General features: G+C 38.0%; 1 protein-coding gene across 5 annotated transcripts in view; it reads left to right on the plus strand.

Annotated features, from left to right (window-relative positions):
* CREB1 (cAMP responsive element binding protein 1) overlaps window positions 1–20027 on the plus strand; it is a 79914-nt gene that overhangs the window by 15901 nt on the left and 43986 nt on the right. For 2 of the 5 annotated variants that reach the window (XR_003122117.1, XM_025404272.1), the window contains exons 2-4: window positions 12137–12258; window positions 16747–16893; window positions 17636–17677. Coding sequence is in view for 4 of the 5 variants with exons in the window: in XM_025404272.1 (XP_025260057.1) it covers window positions 12145–12258; window positions 16747–16893; window positions 17636–17677 (303 nt within the window). In the remaining variant the exon portion in view is untranslated. Of the gene's footprint in view, window positions 1–12136; window positions 12259–15704; window positions 15771–16746; window positions 16894–17635; window positions 17678–20027 lie in introns of those variants that run through there. The other 3 variants (XM_025404273.1, XM_025404275.1, XM_025404274.1) reach the window with 2 other exon arrangements.

The following is a 20027-nucleotide window of genomic DNA, read 5'->3' on the forward strand; positions in this document are numbered from 1 at the left end:
AAAGATTCGTTCGTTCTTTTTTTTTTTTTTTTTTTTTAAATGAGACAGAGTCACTCTGTTGCCCAGGCTGGAGTGCAGTGGCATGATCTCGGCTCACTACAACCTCTGTCTCCAGGGTTCAAGCGATTCTCCTGCCTCAGCCTCCTGAGTAGCTGGGACTCCAGTCATGTGCACCATGCCCGGCTAATTTTTGTATTTTAGTAGAGATGAGGTTTCACTATGTTGGCCAGGCTAGTCACGAACTTCTGACCTCAAGTGATCCACCCGCCTTGGCCTCCCAAAGTGCTGGGATTACAGACATGAGCCACTCTGCCTGGCCTAATTCCAGAGAAAGGTTCTTACATGTATTATGCTATATAGTCCCATAGTATGGGACTATTACTGTGTAGTAATTTTCAGTTCTGCTGAAAGCTCTGTAGGCGTTACTACGTAGTAGGCACAGAGTATTTGTTTAATGAGTGATTCCCTATTAAAGGGTCATAAATTTGAAAGGTAAAAGTTAGGAACAATTCCTTTTTAGAGTTGTACAGATTTTTTTTTTTTTTTTTTTTTTTTTTTTTTTTTTTTTTTTTTTTTTTGAGACGGAGTCTCGCTCTGCCGCCCAGGCTGGAGTGCAGTGGCCGGATCTCAGCTCACTGCAAGCTCCGCCTCCCGGGTTCCCGCCATTCTCCTGCCTCAGCCTCCCGAGTAGCTGGGACTACAGGCGCCCGCCACTGCGCCCGGCTAGTTTTTTGTATGTTTTAGTAGAGACGGGGTTTCACCGTGTTAGCCAGGATGGTCTCGATCTCCTGACCTCGTGATCCGCCCGTCTCGGCCTCCCAAAGTGCTGGGATTACAGGCTTGAGCCACCGCGCCCGGCCTAGAGTTGTACAGATTAAAGGAAGTGAATTTTTTTTTTTTTTTGGAGACAGAGTTTCGCTCTTTCTGCCCAGGCTATAGTGCAATGGCGCGATCTCAGCTCACCACAACCTCCGCCTCCTGAGTTAAAGCGATTCTCCTGCCTCGGCCTCCCAAGTAGCTGGGATTACAGGCATGCACCACCATGCCTGGCTAATTCTGCATTTTTTTAGTAGAGACAGGCTTTCTCCATGTTGGCCAGGCTGGTCTCAAACTCCCAGCCTCAGGTGATATGCCCACCTCAGCCTCCCAAAGTGTTGGGATTACAGGTGTGAGCCACCATGCCTGACCAAACATATTTTTTTTTAACTGAGGAAATTAGATTCATTGTCCAAAGCTTAAAAGGAAGGTTTTCTACTTTGAGTTTTTATTAACTCTGATACTTTACTATGATAGTACTTCCAGCCTCTGAGACATGAGAAATAGCATGAGATTGTGATCATCAAAATGACCTTACCAGAAATCACCACCAGGTTGGTGATAAACAGTACATCTACATAGACAGTTGGACTTTATGTTGATTCTTTCAAGATTAAAGATGAAGATGCCTGAACTTGAAGCAAGTCTTTTATCAATACTGTCCATAAAGCAAAATACGCTGTATGATACTGTAATGGTGGATACATGTCATTACGCATTTGTCCGTAGAATGTACAACACCAAGAGTGAACCCTAAGATTAAAAAGTAAACAACAACAGTAGGCTGGGTGCAGTGGCTCATGCCTGTAATCCCAGCACTTTGAGAGGCTGAGGTGGGCAGATCACCTGAGGTCAGGAGTTTGAGACCAGCGTGGCCAACATTGTGAAACCCCATCTCTACTAAAAATAAAAAAAGTTAGCCAGGTGTGGTGGTGGGTGCCTATAATCCCAGCTATTTGGGAGACCGAGGCAAGAGAATCACTTGAACCTGGGAAGCGGAGGTTGCAGTGAGCTGAGATCATGCCACTGCATTCCAGCTTGGGAGACAGAGTGAGACCCTGTCTCAAAAAAAAAAAACAAAAACAAATCAAAGCCTGTACATAAAGTATGTACTGTTGTCTGCATGCCATTTGTCAGTTTTATAGATTAACCATGGTTGGTTTTTAAATGTAGTCCAGTATGTCCTTGGTACCTTTGAGTTCTTGGGCTTTTTCCTTTGCTGTTTGACTAGTAAGCAAAATGTAATCAAACTAATTAGCATATTACATAATAGTCCGCATAGGTCCATTGCCAAATATTACAGAGAACTCCTCACTTTTTATAATTGGAAGCTATCTGGTATAACCCTGAAGCCTTGAACTTTCCTTACAAATCTCTTAATATCTTTTGTTCTCTATCTGTGAAGTTAGCTAACATCAGAATTCCTGCATTATAATTCCTCCCATAACATGTCTGTCTCACCTGAAGAAAACTGAATTTTCACTCTTGCATGTCCAATTTGTAAATAATTCACCAAGAATAACAATTCAAAATAACAAATGTTACTTCATAAACTTATTTTAAAAACACTTGGACATTCATCTCCCATTTGGATGTAGTGATTTTGACATAATCACTTTGGTTTTCATAAGTAAATGTAAGTAGGCTGTACGTATTTAACTTTGGGGCATAATAACTTTTGGGTCCTTACAGTTTCAGCATTGAGCTAGTTTACAAAGCAGAACTAACATTTGAAGACAGCTTCATTCTTTGTCAACATAAAAATTGCTTTTGTCAAAGTAACTGTATGTAGGAAGTATATAATCTCTTTTTTCTTAAAAAAAAAAAGAGCTCCAAATAGCCATTTTGTAATGCTTCATGTATAGAGGTTTCTGTGAAATCAGTTCTTCGAAATGTTCAAAGTGTAAAAAGCTGTGAAACACCCATTAAGTGGGTGTTTGGAATGAAAGGGGAATGGAAAGATATGAGATAAAAATGTTATCTAAAATAATGCGTAGTCATGGCTGCTGCTTTGCTAAGCCACACTGTCTGTTGGTGGCCATATACATGAAGACTTGTTTCAAATTCTTGAGTATAGTCTTACCTGAAGGAAAACAAGGCAAGTAAACTTTGCAAGTACTTAATTTAAAACAAACAAACAAAAAAAACTTTAAGAAAGCACTACACCCTTCTTGTTGAAAGGTGCTATAGATTTAGTCACATATTCTGAGATGGCTGTCAAACCGTGCAGTATGTTTCTGTTTATCAGATGACGTTTTATTTGGGTTAGGGGGGATGGAGTGTCATTCACTGTGTCACCCAGGAAGGAGTGCAGTGGTGTCATCTCGACTCACTGCAACCCCCACTTCCCAGGTTCAAGCATTCTTGTGCTTCAGCCTCCTGAGTAGCTGGGATTACAGGTGCATACTACCACGCCAAGCTAATTTTTGTATTTTTAGTAGAGACAGGGTTTCACCATGTTGGCCGGGTGGATCGCAAACTCCTGGCCTCAAGTAATCTGCCCACCTCGGCCTCCCCAAAGTGCAGGGATTTACAGGTGTGAGCCACTGCGCCTGGCTGGCATTTCTCTAACACACATCTGTTAAATACTTCCTTCAAGAACAATATCTTTGTCATAGGGCATGCTACTTTTTTTTTTTTTTTTTTTTTTTTTTTTTTTTTTGCGACGGAGTCTTGCTCTGTCACCCAGTCTGGAGTGCAGTGGCATGATCTTGGCTCACTGCAAGCTCTGCCTTCCAGGTTCACGCCATTCTCCTGCCTCAGCCTCCCGAGTAGCTGGGACTACAGGCGCCCGCCACCACGCCTGGCTAATTTTTGTATTTTTAGTAGAGATGGGGTTTCACCGTGTTAGCCAGGATGGTCTTGATCTCCTGACCTAATGATCCACCCGCCTTGGCCTCCCAAAGTGCTGGGATTACAGGCGTGAGCCACCGCGCCCAGCCTGGGTATGCTACATTTTTTAAAAACAAGTTTATTTATCAAGGATGGCATTCAGATACCCTGGTAATTACAAAACTGCAATTATAAAATACAAAATATTGAACTTAAACAGTTTCTCTGAGTTAAATCCAATAAATAAATCAGAGAATTTATTTTCTTAAATAATATTGAAAAGATTCCTGGGGCCAGGCCTGGTGGCTCACACCTGCAATCCCAGCACTTTGGGAGGTCGACCCAGGTAGATCGCCTAAGGTCAGGAGTTTGAGACCAGCCTGGCCAACGTGGTGAAACCTGTCTCTACTAAAAATACAAAAATTAGCCAGGTGTGGTGGTGCACATCGGTAATCCCAGCTACTTGTGTGGCTGAGGCAGAAGAATCACTTGAACCGCGGAGGCAGATGTTGCAGTGAGTCGAGATTACTCCATTGCACTCCAGCCTGGGCAACAAAAGCAAAACTCCATCCCCGCACCGCCTCGCCCGCCCCCCACAAAAAAAGAAAAAAGATTCCTTTTTGCTATATATCGCCCTCTTTTTGGTGGTTAAGGTGGTGGTTGGATTATTTTGGTGCTTTCTATTAATACATAGTTTACAAAAGTAAACAAATTTTCATGCTTTTATTCTTGTCTTATAAGTAATTTAAATTTTATCAGATTCAGATCACAGAGTTAACTTCATGTATAACTTTTCTTGCTTTCTAATGTCTAGATTGGAGGCTGAAATAAGGATTTGTTGTCTGTTTAAAGCAGAAGGACCTTGGTGGGAGCACAGGGAAAACTCAGCTTGATAAAGATACCAATTTATTTTCGTTTATCACATTGCCTGCTCTAACTTGTCCCCTTAAAATATTTATAACCTTTGTTACAGTGTGATCAGTCTAATCTAGTCTAAGGTTTATTCAGTTGAGGTTGATCTGTTGAGGAGTGTGTGTACATATATACATATATGTATATGCATATGACATTTGAATATGCTTTTTTGACTGTCTGGTCTCAATGAAGATGTGCTATATTTAACACCAATAGACTATTATTAGCATCAGAAACCTGGAACATTGCTAATTTTCCAGTATTGATTAGATACATCTCAGTTCTCCCAGATTGGACATATGGTAAAGAAAAATGACAAGTATTTTAAGGTTAACAACCCTCCCCTACTTAAGAAAAAAAAAAAAAGTGCAGGAAAAAAAGTAGAGGAAAACAGTAGACAGGGTAACATAGTTACTGATTCTTGGAAAGCTAAAGTCTATTGTGTAGCACCTGAACATTATAACACTTTAGAAAATAAAGATATTTGAAGGGTGTAAGAATGTATTAGCAAGGCTTTGACCGGGAGAGGTGGCTCATGCCTGCCTGGCCTGTAGTCCCAACACTTTGGGAGCCGGAGTAGGCAGATCACGAAGTCAGGAGATCGAGACCATCCTGGCTAACACGGTGAAACCCCATCTCTACTAAAAATACAAAAAATTAGCTGAGTGTATGGTGGCATGCGCCTGTAGTCCCAGGTACTCGGGAGGCTGAGGCAGGAGAATCGCTTGAACCCAGGAGGTGGAGGTTGCAGTGAGCTGAAATTGTGCCACTACACTCCAGCCTGGGCAAAAGAGCGAGACTCCATCTCAAAAAAAAAAAAAAAAAAATGTATTAGCAAGGCTTTCAGTTACCCTAAAAACTAAATATAGGTACAACATAGCTATTTAGAAATAATTATGTATCACATGTAGGTACTTCTAGATATACTTATGAAGAGTATTTTTAGTTAACGTATCTGACTGTAACAACAAAATAGTCATTCAGTTTTAAAATCATGTGCCCAAAAATGCCTTTTGCTGTGGTTACCTTGGAGACTTTGGAGTTCTGCCATGTGATTTCCTTAAATCCCTGGAATTTTTGATTGCTGAGAGTTCAGGAGGAGTTGCCCACTTGTTAGTGTGCAGGGAAATGTGTTTTTCTCACTTCTAGTTGAGGTCATTCTATTTTTTTGTTTTTAATCATAGTATGTGTTCTATTAGTTATTAATGTATTATTTCTTCTTTACAGTCAAAATTCACAACTTATTTCTTTGAATGTTATCTCTGATCCTAAATGGGATGAAAATTGCCCTAGATTTAGGAGTTTAGAAAGTTTACTAGGTTGTGGGGAAGATGGGTTTATTTTTCATAAACTTGGACTAGAATGTTGATGATTATAAGGACTGGGACATTTCCTAAAGGTCAAAATATTTTAAGGTGAAAGTATGTATTCTTTCCTTTTGCTTAATGAAAGAAAAAGTGGTAGTATGGGCTTGCTTTCTATTATGAGCTTTAATTTGTAATTTGATGAAGATTTTTGTTAACTTGCTATAGGTAGTTAAGTAAGGAAACAGTGGTGCCAGAATTTGTCCCTGATTCAGTATAGTTCTGTGCGGGTCTTGAGTAGATGAATTTAAATGCTACTTTATTTATAAGGGTTCTATAGTCAACCTTTATAATACTAAGAACCTCCAACCTTCTTCCCAGCTTTATTTTTCTACACGCTTCCCATCATCTGACTTACGTGTTTTACTTGTTTACTAGAATGTAAGCTACGTAAAAGTAGAGTTTTTAAAATTTCTTCTGTTCCTTGCTTTATTCTCAGTGGCTATTATCATTTATCTTTTTTCCTTGTTTTCTATACAAAGTCTCTTATCAGCCACTAACTTACTCGTTTCTGTACAGGGCTATAATTCAAACCTTTGCTCATTCCATTTTTCTTGTAGAAAAAGTTCTTCCCAAACTTATCAATACTGTGTTCATCCTTAATGCCTCTTTGGAATTCTCTCATTCTCCTGACTATTGCTGAACACAGTCTCTTCTTCTAAATGCCGAGGAAGCACTCATTTGACACTTTGCTGAGATGTTTACCTAAACTACATTTTAAACTTTTTAATATCTACTACTGCTTTTACTGTGGAAAGGGGTGGGTATGAAAGTGTTACAATATGGGATATGAAAGTCCCTTTACTATTGGGAAATCTAATCAGATAAATTTCTTGAGGCTAGAATGGAAAGAAAAAACTTTAGAAGTTAAGTGAAGGGACTGTTAATTAACTGTTTAATAACTGTAACAACAGTTATGACCAGAGCAGCATAATAGATAAAAGACAATCTCCACTAAGAATCTTCACTAGGTAGAAGTATGGCTTGTAGCTTTTTAAAAAAAAAATGCTGCTAATAATCTCAGGTTGTATTACAGTCTCATTATTGTACAAATGGATGAGAATATCTCTGTATTTGCCCAGGATCAAGAGGCTAGGTGACCTCTTACTCAATGTGTCATTCTTTGCTATATGTATTAGTATATAATAAAAGGAAATACTTCCTTTACCATAAATGTTAAATTAGCCGAGCCTGGTGGCGGGCGCCTGTAGTCCCAGCTACTCGGGAGGCTGAGCAGGAGAATGGCATGAACCCAGGAGGTGGAGCTTGCAGTGAGCCGAGATTGTGCCACTGCACTCCAGCCTGGGCGACAGAGCGAGACTCTGTCACACACACACACACAAAAAAAGGCATCTTTTAATTTTTTAATTCTTCCCTCTTGTTTTTTACAGATGAGCAATTAAAACACAGAAAGTTTAGTTTGTCTCACAACCACTAGAGACAATGCCAGTTGGTGACAAATCCAGCTTGTCATCAAGTGTTAGGCTGTGTTTCCCACCTACTTAGAACAACATTCTTTGTTTTTCTAAAGATTGAATGAATAATACTACAGAATCACTTGGCTTTTTACTTTTTATATTAAGGGGTAGAATTCCAGAGACCATTATAGCAAAATGATACATATCTGTGAATTGGTTAAAAAATTGTTTCTTTTAAACATAACACTATTTCAAAATTTGTTACCTAAGCTCAAAGTTTCTAAAGGATTAGTCTTATGTTAATTTTAAGATAAATCCAAAAAACCCCCAAATCTTAAACCTTAATGCCAAATAAATTTTAAAAACAGAATCATTGAAAGAACAAGAATTACAAAACTATCAAGCCAATAGTATATTTTAAGTGACTTTATGACTGTACGATACATTCTGTTTCTAATGTTCCAAGCCTGATGTTTCATGTAACATTCTGAGTTCATATGTATCTGGTTTCTTTCTTATTTTATAGCATTATTCGGTCTTTTATTATTTATTTTTTGCATTTGTTTAATGAATTAAGAATCTCCTTCATACCACTTGGGAACTCACATATGTGTCTGGATTATGGCACTGCCAGCTAGACTGGTACTGGGTAAATAGGAAAATTAAAAATTCTACACATGATACTATACCATCTCTCCTCTCTATACCTGAGGGTATAAACAAAAAGAGCAAAAAACTTTCAGAGTCCAAAATAATTCTCACCAGCACTTTAAGGAAAGTCCTACTTTTTCTGATGAACTATTATATTTGTACTGTTGCCTAAGTTGTTGGTATCTACTTAAGATAAAAATTATAAAAATTAAGAAGGCTATCCTCTACCCTAAAAAGGATTGGTAGGCTGCTTGAATGAAATGATAATAAAACACCAGTTGTTTAAATTGGGCTCCTATACATTGGAAATATCACACTTTGTTTTAAAAAGAAATATTATCCAGTTGTGGAGGGAAGAGGATGAAAAGCATTTTGAGTATGTCTTTGTAACGAAAATTTACTTGTATTCACTAATGGCTTTGTTCCTTTATTGTAATACAGTAATATTTTATTTTCCAAAACAAAAAGTTTTAATGGTGTTCTGTACCTTAAATGTCAAAAAAAATTAAGTAGTCTCAATGTGTTGTAAATAAAAATGAAATAAATGATCAATCTGTGCATTAGATTGTGTTTAATCAAATGGTAGAGTAAAACTACACATACCAGATGACAGCATAGCTTTAAAAATGTGGCTTGAAATAAAGTCCTTTAAAAATGGTTGTGTATACCCTGTCTACAAAGGAGGTATTATGATACATTTGTATTTATCTTCATTCTAGATAAAATGATGGTTTGCAGGGGGAGAAAACGGAGAAAAAATTGTGAATGTCTACTGTTTTTTTGTTTGTTTGTTTGTTTGTTTTTTTGGTAAAACAGTCTTGCTCTGTCACCCAGGCTGCAGTGCAGTGGTGTGATCTCGGCTCACTACAACCTCCGCCTCCCGGGTTCAAGCAATTCTCCTGCCTCGGCCTCCCAAGTATCCCAAGTAGCTGGGATTACAGGCACCTGCCACCACACTTGGCTAATTTTTTGTATTTTTAGTAGAGACAGGGTTTCACCATGTTGGCCAAGCTGGTCTGGAACTCCTGATCTCAGGTGATCCACCAGCCTCAGCCTCCCAAAGTGCTGGGATTACAGGCATGAGCCACCACACCTGGCCGTGAATGTCTGCTCTTATTACCTTGACTCAGTACTGTCATTGAGAGTATTTATTTATTTATTTATTTATGTTATTGTTACTGAAATTAGTTTTTTGTTTTTATATGCCATTTTCTTCAAGATGAAAAGTATGGATAACTTACAGGTAAACCTTTTTTTTTTTTTTTTTTTTGAGACAGAGTCTCACTCTGACACCAAGGCTGAAGTGAAGTGGCACCATGTCAGCTCACTGCAGCCTCTGTCTCCTGGGTTCAAGCAATTCTCCTGCCTCAGCCTCCCAAGTAGCTGGGATTACAGGCACCCACTACCACGCCTGGCTAGTTTGTTTTTTTTTTTTTTTTTTTTTTTTTTTTTTTTTTTTTTTTTTTTTTTGAGACGGAGTCTCGCTGTGTCACCCAGGCTGGAGTGCAGTGGCGCGATCTCGGCTCACTGCAAGCTCCGCCTCCCGGGTTTATGCCATTCTCCTGCCTCAGCCTCCGAGTAGCTGGGACTACAGGCGCCCGCCACCACGCCCGGCTAGTTTTTTGTATTTTTAGTAGAGACGGGGTTTCACCATGTTAGTCAGGATGGTCTCGATCTCCTGACCTCGTGATCCACCCGCCTCGGCCTCCCAAAGTGCTGGGATTACAGGGTTGAGCCACCGCGCCCGGCCTGGCTAGTTTTTATGCTTTTAGTAGAGATGAGGTTTCACCATGTTGACCAGGCTGGTCTTGAACTGCTGACCTCAGGTGATCCACCTGCCTCTGCCTCCCAGAGTGCTGGGATTACAGGCATAAGCCATTGCTCCCAGCCCAGGTAAACTTTTGTTGTTGTTGTTTGTTACATTTGATGTCTGTCTTATTTTTAGTTTAAAAATAAAGTTTTTTATTTTTAAATAAAAAGATTGCAAAATATAACTCAGTAAGTTAATCACCAGTGATAACCAGAGTTATTTGATACTTTTTTAAGTTATTTTTTATAATTTAGAAATATAGGGTAAATAGGCAAAATTTAAACAAAAATGGTAATTTCATTTAAAAAGTATCTGAGATTTTAAAAACTTTGTATCAAAATTATAGTTTTGATTTATTATTTTATAATATTATACATGTCTTGTGACATTAAAGTTTAATTGTACAAGTAATCCTGAATCCATGCTCATGGGAAGAAAGAAACTTCAGTCAATATTAAAATACTGAAATATGTCTAGAGTTAAAGGTGAAAGTCATTCTGTACAGTTCTACAAAATTCTATTTCTCTCTTCAGAGCTACTGCTAATAGTTTAGTGTTTAATCTTGCACACCTTTTGCATGCATAAACCTTTACAACAATTTGTTTTACTTTTTTAAAAATATAAATGGGGCTCTATTTTACAGTATGTCAATATATTAAATTTTTTCATTGTTACAATTTTGTAATGGTTCTCTTAATGATGGATAATTGTTTTCAGGTGGGTTTTTTTTTTTTTTTTTGCTATGATTAAAAAATTTTACAGCAAATACCATTGAACTACATCTCTGGATATTACTATTGATTATATGGTCAGTGCACTTGTCTTGGTGGCTTTATGAATATTTTAAATAATGTATTCAAGTCTATTGATCTTTTTCCTTATCATCTGTGTTTTGTGGATTTTGATATTTCCAAACTATATTCATTTCTACAGAGATATTTTCATTTTCATTTTTTAAACTGTCACTTGTAAAACACTTTCTTTTTATAGAACCTTATGAGTGACAGCAAAATATATTAGTATGTAATACATTATGATGGAGTGTAATGATCACAAGGATCAGTGATAGTTTTGATCAGTTTCAGAGTTGTAAAATAAATGAAATATATTCTGGAAAAGTTGTGGGCTTTTTGTGTTATTTGTGGAATCACTAAAGGTAGTCCGTCAGTATTAACAAATTTGTTTTGACAGATAAGATGCGAGACACTGAATTATAACAGGCCCTAGAAACATTGCCTGTTTTCCTGAATCCTTTAGACAGGATTGTTTCCCCAGTTAACAGAGATTTCTCTAACCTTGATTTACAGTAGCTACTGCTGGTAGGAATTGCTCTCCACTCCACTTTTGCTGCCATCCAGTGTTAGATTACCCAACAGATACACTAAGTGCTTAGCAAAGCAGAGCCCAAAAAGTAATATGAATTTTTACCTTACACAGAATTTTACAATTAAAAAATATAAAAGGTGTTTCTCTGTGTATGTATATATGTGTACAGTATAGTGTTGCATGCTATACATAGGGTAAGGTATCAGAATGCCTTAACTTTTTCCGTGTTTGGCACCTCTGATTTGGCTCTGTGGCCATTTATTCCACCTTTCTACCTTGAAATTCCACAACTTGGGCTTTTGAAATTACCTGGTATGGTGCCATGCACGTGTATTCTCAGCTACTCCAGAGGATGAGGTGGGAGGATCACTTGAGTCCGAGAGTTTTAGATTGAGATGACCTGTGATCACGCTACTGCACTCCAGTCTGGGCAACAGAGCGAGACCTCATCTCTAAAAAAAATTTGGGCTTGAAACGGACTGATTTTGTCCTACCACTAGTAATCACTTTTGGAAGTAGCTTACAATTCCTGTTTCTTTCCTCTTATGGGGGGAAATACCCTTATGGGAGGTATTATGAAGCCAATATCTAATAGACTCTGTCATCATTAGCTCACTTCCACTCTCTGCCATCTCTCTGTACCCGATGAGTATAGTTTTGAAAAATTATAATTTTGCTACCACTGCACCTCTCCTTGTTAGTAGGGGAGATTTATGTAAGAGAAGAATCTTTTATTTCTAGACAAGGTAATATCTCATTGGGAAGAAACAGCCAAGGGAGAAGAAATGTTTTTTTCTTCTTTGAAAGGACAAGAACTTTTATAGCTCAGCATATTTGAACAAGTTTGACAGTAATTCAGCTACATTATATTTTAACTAGATTTCTGAGTTCACTTGGTAACTTAACCACCACGTATATACCTATTTATAACTTGAAATTTGCCTTTAAAGTCATGAAAGCACAAAGCACTGTGGTGCTTGTAACACTCTTCCATATTATTATAGGTAACTAAATGACCATGGAATCTGGAGCCGAGAACCAGCAGAGTGGAGATGCAGCTGTAACAGAAGCTGAAAACCAACAAATGACAGTTCAAGCCCAGCCACAGATTGCCACATTAGCCCAGGTATAAAATACGTGGAGAGATTCCAGTTTGTGACTCTTCCTAGAGGAATACGTTTCCAAGAGAATTCAGTTGTTATTACATAGATATACATAGAATGAGCAAGAGATAATTCTTACAATATCAAAATTCCTATTTACTTAGTATTAGCGTATGTTTAGAAATGATAGTATTCAATAACAACAGTAAAATGTATTATTAAACAATAATACAGTATTTTTAGTGAAATGACCCAGAAATAATTACATTTTAAACTTATGGGTAAATTAATTGGTGCTCTTAGATAAGGAAGGAAAACCTTGGCTCTGTATGACAACTGCTTTTTTTTTTTTTGTATGACACAGATTTATTTTTCAGCAGTGCGGATGCAGATAATATGAAAGCCTAAGTTTATATACCTAAACTAAAAATTAGGATAAGCAAATAAATTGACATGTAAGGAAATTTTAAGGATGATAGTAGTTTTCTTGTTTCCTGTATATTTTAAATATAATTCCTGATACTTTCATTTCATCTTTGTCTTTAACATCCTATCTTTAAGAATATTTTCTCTCATTCTTATGTATTTGTTTGCATGTATTTTCCTCAGATATTTTATTAACAGCTGTTTACATAGATAGGAATGAGAAAGGTGGTTAACTTAAAAAACAAATAGCAAATACAGACCTGCTAGGTAATAGTGTGATACCGCCTCTTTCAGATGAAGGTTCCCAGGAGAATATAATCCTAACAGAAACTCTGATATATGTAGCTTCAGTTTCTCCAAGAGTTTAAAAGTTCCTAGAGAAGTCACCTAGCAAGAATGAATAATGGGAAATAGAGGGCTCATCACACTTGGTGTCTGGCTGAGATAGTGTGAGCCAGATACTAGATTTCCAGCAAGAATATAGTCAGAAGGAGTGAGCTGTTCTGTGTTTTCTCGTAAGACCACCAGGGTTTACCTCCAGCCTTCAGGAATAAGACAAAGCTAGATACATTTAATGTACTCATACGAGGCAGGCTGCAGGACTTAAGGGGAGAGAGCCAGGACTTCCATCAATACAGGGGCAACACATAAGAATCTGGGCTCATCTGTACATTTTGCCCTCTAGAAAGAAGAAGACACAATGCTAGGCTGGGCACCGTGGCTCACGCCTGTAATCCCAGCACTTTAGGAGGCTGAGGTGGGCAGATCACGTGAGGTCAGGAGTTCAAGACCAGCCTGGCCAACATGGTGAAACCCCATCTCTACTAAAAATACAAAAAACCAGGCGTGGTAGCACACGCCTGTAAATCCAGCTACCTCGGAAGGCTGAGGCGGGAGCGTTGCTTAAGCCCGGGAGGCAGAGGTTGCAGTGAACCAAGATTGCGCCACTGCATTCCAGTCGGGGTGACAGAACAAGACTCCCTCTCAACAAAAAAAAAAAGAAGAAGAAGAAGAAGATGCAATGCCAGTAGGCATCTTTATGATGATAACCCTCAACATATCTCTGGAGTCACACTATTTTGTCCACTCTGGTTGTCCCCAGAGTCAGCTGTATTGCGTCATGCTGGGAATTCCTTTCACTCTACTTCCATTTTCTCACAATTTGTGTTTTTGGTATGGTAAAGCATGTTTTCCAATGGTTTTATGAGAAAGAAGGGTTGGCTGAGTAAAGATAGCATGTTATAAAAATTGAATGTATGGGCTGGGCGTGGTGGCTCACACCTGTAATCCCAGCACTTTGGGAGGCCGAGGCAGGCGGAACATGAGGTCAGGAGATCAAGACCATCCTGGCTAACAGGGTGAAACCCCGTCTCTACTTAAAATACAAAAAATTAGCCGGGTGTAGTGGTGGACTCCTGTAGTCCTAGCTACTCAGGAGGCTGAGGCAGGAGAATGGCAGGAACCCGGGACGCAGAGCTTGCAGTGAGCCGAGACCACACCACTGCCCTCCAGCCTGGGTGACAGAGCAAGACTCCATCTCAGTCAGTCAATTGAATGTACATGTGCCTTAACATCTAGAAGATCTACAGCAAAAATATTAAAAGTGATTAGCTATGGGTGATAGGAATATAAAGGGTTATTTTTTATGTCTGTATTTTATAAATTTGTAATGAGAGGAGCCATTATATAAAATTATTAGTGTAGAAAAGGAATTATTCATTGAGTTAGCTAGGTATATTTTCCCTAGAGAAGGCTCAGGAAAGAGAACATAGTAATTGCTTCAAATATTAGAAGAGCATTTATATGGAATTGAGATGAGATACTCTGAGTAAGGTTATGGTTCTCAAACTTCAGTGTCAGGGGAAGTACGATTGGGTTCCTGTTAGATTTAACTTTACAGAGTATCCTGTGTGACTCTAATGAAGCTATTCCATGGACCACATTTTGAGAACCAAATAAGACTAAGCAAGACTTACAGTGGCCAGAGAGAAAGTGATTAATAAGGAAGGACTTTATTACTATCCAGAGATGGAAGCTCCTGGTTTTAACCTATATGTCAAAGACTCTGTTTTTATAGGGATCTTTCCCCCAGGCTTCACAGTCAAATATTTCACTGCCTGCTAAAATAAACATCTCTAGAAATTCAGATGTCAGATTAGGCTCATCATCTATTACAACTCCAGTCACCCAAAAGGCTGTCCTTACTTCTTGCATTCTCTTTTTCAATTAAGGACATAGTCTACCAATTCTCTTTCAGACATGAAATGTGGGTCATCTGCAGTTCCTCTGTCACTTCTTTTAACCATTCATAAAGCCGTTTCTGGACTGCTTCCAAATTTTCATAAAATCACTTCCCTCATTCCCATCTCTGCTACTACTAACTGCCCTACTTTTGGCCTTCATCATCTTTCCTTAACTACTGCATGGGCTTTCTTCATTGGTCTCCCCACCACCAGTTTTCCCCCCAAAATACGTATCTTTCACACTGCCACTAAAGTGATTTTTTTCTTTTTTGAGATGGAGTTTTGCTCTTGTTGCCCAGTCTGGAGTTCAATGGCGCGATCTCGGCTCACTGCAACCTCTGCCCCTCCGGTTTAAGCAGTTCTCCTGCTTCAGCCTCCCAAGTAGCTGGGATTACAGGCGCCTGCCACCACACCCGGCTAATTTTTTGTATTTTTAGTAGAGATGGGGTTTCACCATGTTGGCCAGGCTGGTCTCGGAACTCCAGACCTCAGGTGATCCACCCGCCTCAGCCTCCCAAAGTGCTGGGATTACAGGCGTGAGCCACCTCGCCTGGCCTAAAGTGATCTATCTAAAAGCAAACATCACCTTGGTATTTAGGAGTTCAAAAGCCCTTCAGTGGATTCTACAGTTCCCTCAGGATAGAATGCAATTTCTTTGATGTGACATAATACAGGCTTTTTATGACTAGCACTTCTAGGCCCACCTGCCTCCATTGTTTTCTCTCTCCCTACTTCAAACATCATACAGTAACACACTTATGTGCCCATTGGTGCTGAGCTGCTGGTTATCCCACTCTGCCATGTATGCTGTTTCTCTTTGCTTTTGCCACTGCTCCACTCTGCTTGAAATTCTCTGACTCTTCCCTGTAAGTAATAATAGCAACTCTAAATTTTTTCTTTTGTTTTAAATTCACATTCTTACCTGGTAGCCTCCCCTTCTCTTAGGTTGGGTAGAGTAATTCTCCTCAGTGTGTCCATTTTTCTTTTAGCAAACCTCATTACTAAACTGAATTGTATTTACTTGTGTCTCTTTTCCCCATTCCTTCACATACATACCCCCAATAATTTATTTGAGGTCAGAAACCCCTCTCTTTCTCACTTCTATAGTTTCAGTTCTAACATTAATCCTGGAACATAGGTCCCCAGTAACTGTTTCCTGAATTAGCAAATAGAATTCCTATCCTTGAATGCGTTCAAGCATAGGAGCAATAAATAACATCTGATAGACATGTATGATCTAAGGACCCTTTTAACCTGGATATTGACTCATTAAAACTGCGTTAGTTCTAGACTTAGTAGGTCAGGTTTGCTCGTGCTTGAGAGCAGTTAGATTTTAGAATGTGACTTATTTAACATATTCTGAAGAATTTTATGTTTCTTCAAGGATAGTATATCTGTTGACCTTGGGTGAACACTTAATCTCGTTGAGCAGTTATTTTTGCTCTTAAAATGGAGATCCTTATCACCGAGTCTTCATTTTCTTCAAATAGCGAAATCAGAAATTGGAAATGAAAGCAGATGGGAAAATGTAAAGTGCCATACAAATAAAGTGATACCTCATGTTCTGAGAGTCAGTATTATATATTTGGTATAACATTGAAATAGCTTTTTTTTTTTTTGTCACTTGGGAACAGCTGAAAAGGGTAGGGGTATAGTTTTTGGTGTTTTTTATAGTGTTTTTTTGTTAAAGAATATTAAATTTAGTCATTACTTTCATATCGGGGAAATACATATCTAGCAAAAAGGTCACGTTTTTGCTTCTAAAATGTTATTTCATATTGAACATGAGTACTGCCAAAGAGTGTCTGGGATGATAATTCTTTTCTGTGTTCAACACCATAGGTATCTATGCCAGCAGCTCATGCAACATCTTCTGCTCCAACTGTAACTCTAGTACAGCTGCCCAATGGGCAGACAGTTCAAGTCCATGGAGTCATTCAGGCGGCCCAGCCATCAGTTATTCAGTCTCCACAAGTCCAAACAGTTCAGGTATGTGTATAAAAAGTTCTGCATTTATTTTAATAACTATTGTTTATAGCCATATCTCTCTCCTTTCACTAGTTATGAAAATAAGGACACATCTAGTTCAGAGTTTATTTTATTCACAGTATAGGAATATGCTGCATCTATATAGTCACCTTATGTGTAGGAACATATATACAGAAGAACAAACAAAAGAAAATGACTAATTTCTTAAGCTGCGGAAGAAAAATGATTGGGGAAAATAATGAAGTACATGAGATAAAGTGGAAATGTTTGGGAGAAACTGTAGGACCGAGGTACCTCAGTTAAGAAAAATTGAGATGCAAAAATAGTAATGAATTTTCTGAATCTACAATTGGAGAAAAATAAACCCTTGATCAAAAATTAATACCCTTACCTAAGATATTATTTGAACTTAGAAATTACATAAAGCATTTGTAAAATCAACTGTGCTTAGGGTTTTCAGTTACAGTGTATAACTTTTAAATAATATATTCAGAGGGTACATCTTGAGGGTCAGGGATTATACTATGCATGTTATCTTATTCTTTGGAGAGATCTTTCCTTTGGGTTTGATCCACAGGTAATAAAGGCACTGTAGACCTTTGAAGGTGACTACTCTGTTTAACTGTAGGGAACCGAGAGCAGTATAGATCATTGCAATTGAGCTTATTGAAAAAAAAGACTTGAACGTTCATTCAAGTAGGCCATAACCCCAGCCTCCCATTTCATATTTTTTGCTTCACAGTCTTCCTGTAAGGACTTAAAAAGACTTTTCTCCGGAACACAGGTGAGTCCTAGGTCCTAGATTTGGAGAGAACTATTATTAGAAAGGAAGGTGAGAAATTATTCTTTATGTCTTTGTCCTTTTCCTCTATAAACATGGAATTTCAGCACTTGAACAAAACCCTCAGAGATCTTCTGGGTCTAGGCCATACTTGTTACCTCGCCAGCCCTTAGTCTGTTGCTTAATTCTGTTTAACATTTCTCCCCTCTTCCTAATGGTAGTCCAGCATTTACTTGAACACTTTCAGAGAAAGGAAGCTCAATCTCCTGAGGTAACCTATTTACAGTTAGGAATGATTACTAAAATATTCTTCCCTGTGATGATCCAAAATGTATCTTTCTAAAACTTTCACCTAGAGATCCCAGGTAAACACAGGTTCTATTCTCGGAAACTAGATTAGCAAGTCTAATTCCTGTTCTATTGGACTGCTTCCTCTTCCCCATCCCCCGCACCCTTCCTATTTTTAAGAAAATTTCCAGACTAAACAAACTATTTTTCTTTAGCCATTTGTTAGATGGTATAACTTTGTTTCCTCTTCACCATCCTGGTTGTTTTCTTCTGGGTGAGAGCTGTTATATTTTCTTTACATACAGTAACCAGAACTGATTAATATTTGTAGAGGGGAGAAGTGCTGTCTCTGTCCTGGAAGCGTTCTATTAATGTCCTCAGTATAATTTGTCAGCCATTTTATACTATTGAGTCATTGAACTGCTATTACCCACCTCTACTTCATTCTGTCTTTGTGCTTTTGGTTCGCTTTGACACTTAAGTGGGAGTGTGGGGGAGGAGAAGTAATGTTTTTGTGTGAAATCATCAGTTGTATGAATTTCCATAAGACACTGGGAATGACATTTGTTAACAAGTAAAAGATAGTGTTGTGCATGTAAAGATCTAAGAACTTGATATTTCTATGAAATCACAATGACTGAGCAATAGTCCTTTGCCTTAGTTTTTATTCCATTGAGTCCTACCTTACCATTGTCCATACTGTGTCACTACTAATTCCCTAGCCATATTCTCCTCTTGATAATAGTGAAAAAACTTGATTTGCTAGTGAGGAGACCTAGATTCCAGAACCAGTTTGGACATTAATAAGTCAAATGACCTTGGGCACATCTACCTTTCTCTTTTTCACTTACAGAAGATCTTTCTATAAAGAACACAAAAATTAAGTTACAGCCATAACATTTGCTAAGATTACTATTTTTGATTGTAATAGGTGTTATTGTTGATTGTATTCTTGATTTTAATATTTATTCTGGGGCAACATAATTTGGACGTGGAGATTTTATGGCCATTAACTATAGAAATATTCTTTTTTTTTATTTGCTTGTATTCATCTTTAAGGAACACATTTTTCCATTAAGGTCCGTTAAGGTGAGCTGTACTTCTAATTTAAGAGTATGTATTTATAAAATAAAAGTTGGACTTTTTGAACCCTGGATTCTACAAACAGAGATATAAATATAATTTTTTTTCTTTAAAAGGCCTAAACTATGGAGTATCTATTTTAATAGTTATCTTAGCCAGTTAATGGTGATTAGTGTTAACAACTAGGAAATAGTTTCTATCAGAAGAGATGATCAAACAAGGAGAGGATCTTGTAGATGGGAGATCTCATTAATATTTTAGAATAAAGTTTCCAAAATATATGAGGTACATTTCTCTTGATGTGAGAATAGATTATTGCTTTAAATTATCTTTTATTCATAAAACAAATGTTTATTGGTGACATGCTATGTGCCAGTCACTGTTCTATTTGCTATAAAAGACAGCAATGAGCAAATAATATGAAGATCATATTTTAATGAAAAGAGACAGACTATGAAAAAATAAAGTGTGTCAGTTGAGAAGTACGAGAGAGATGAATAAAGCCAGGGGAAGGGGATGGAGAATGATGTGGAGGGAAGGGTGTTCTACTTTATGTAATGTGCTCAGGGAGCACAGCACAAACCAGAAGGCAATGAAGGAGGCTAAGGCACGCAGATCCAAAGGTTTGGAAGTGAGGGTATACTTGGGATATCGAGGAATAACAGAAAGGTATGGCTGGAATAGAGTAAGCAAGGAAGGAAGTGATTGGAGATGCAGTTTACAACATAAGTGTTAAAATTTCAAATCTAAATACTTGAAAACCCTAGAAATAGAACATTCTAAATTGTTTAGAAGTCTTCCAGAGTTTCAGCAGGTGTCAAACTTGTTTGTTAAAAATACAAAATTGTAACCCCTTCCTATTAACATGCAATAAACTGACTTAGAGCCAGGGAGATGAAAATAATAAACTAGATAAATCTCATTGAAAGCTTGCATAATTGGTAGATGAAAATGATTATTTAGTAAGCACACCTCAAACGCA

This window comes from Theropithecus gelada, chromosome 12 (assembly GCF_003255815.1).
Source record: "Theropithecus gelada isolate Dixy chromosome 12, Tgel_1.0, whole genome shotgun sequence".
NCBI lineage: Eukaryota > Metazoa > Chordata > Mammalia > Primates > Cercopithecidae > Theropithecus > Theropithecus gelada.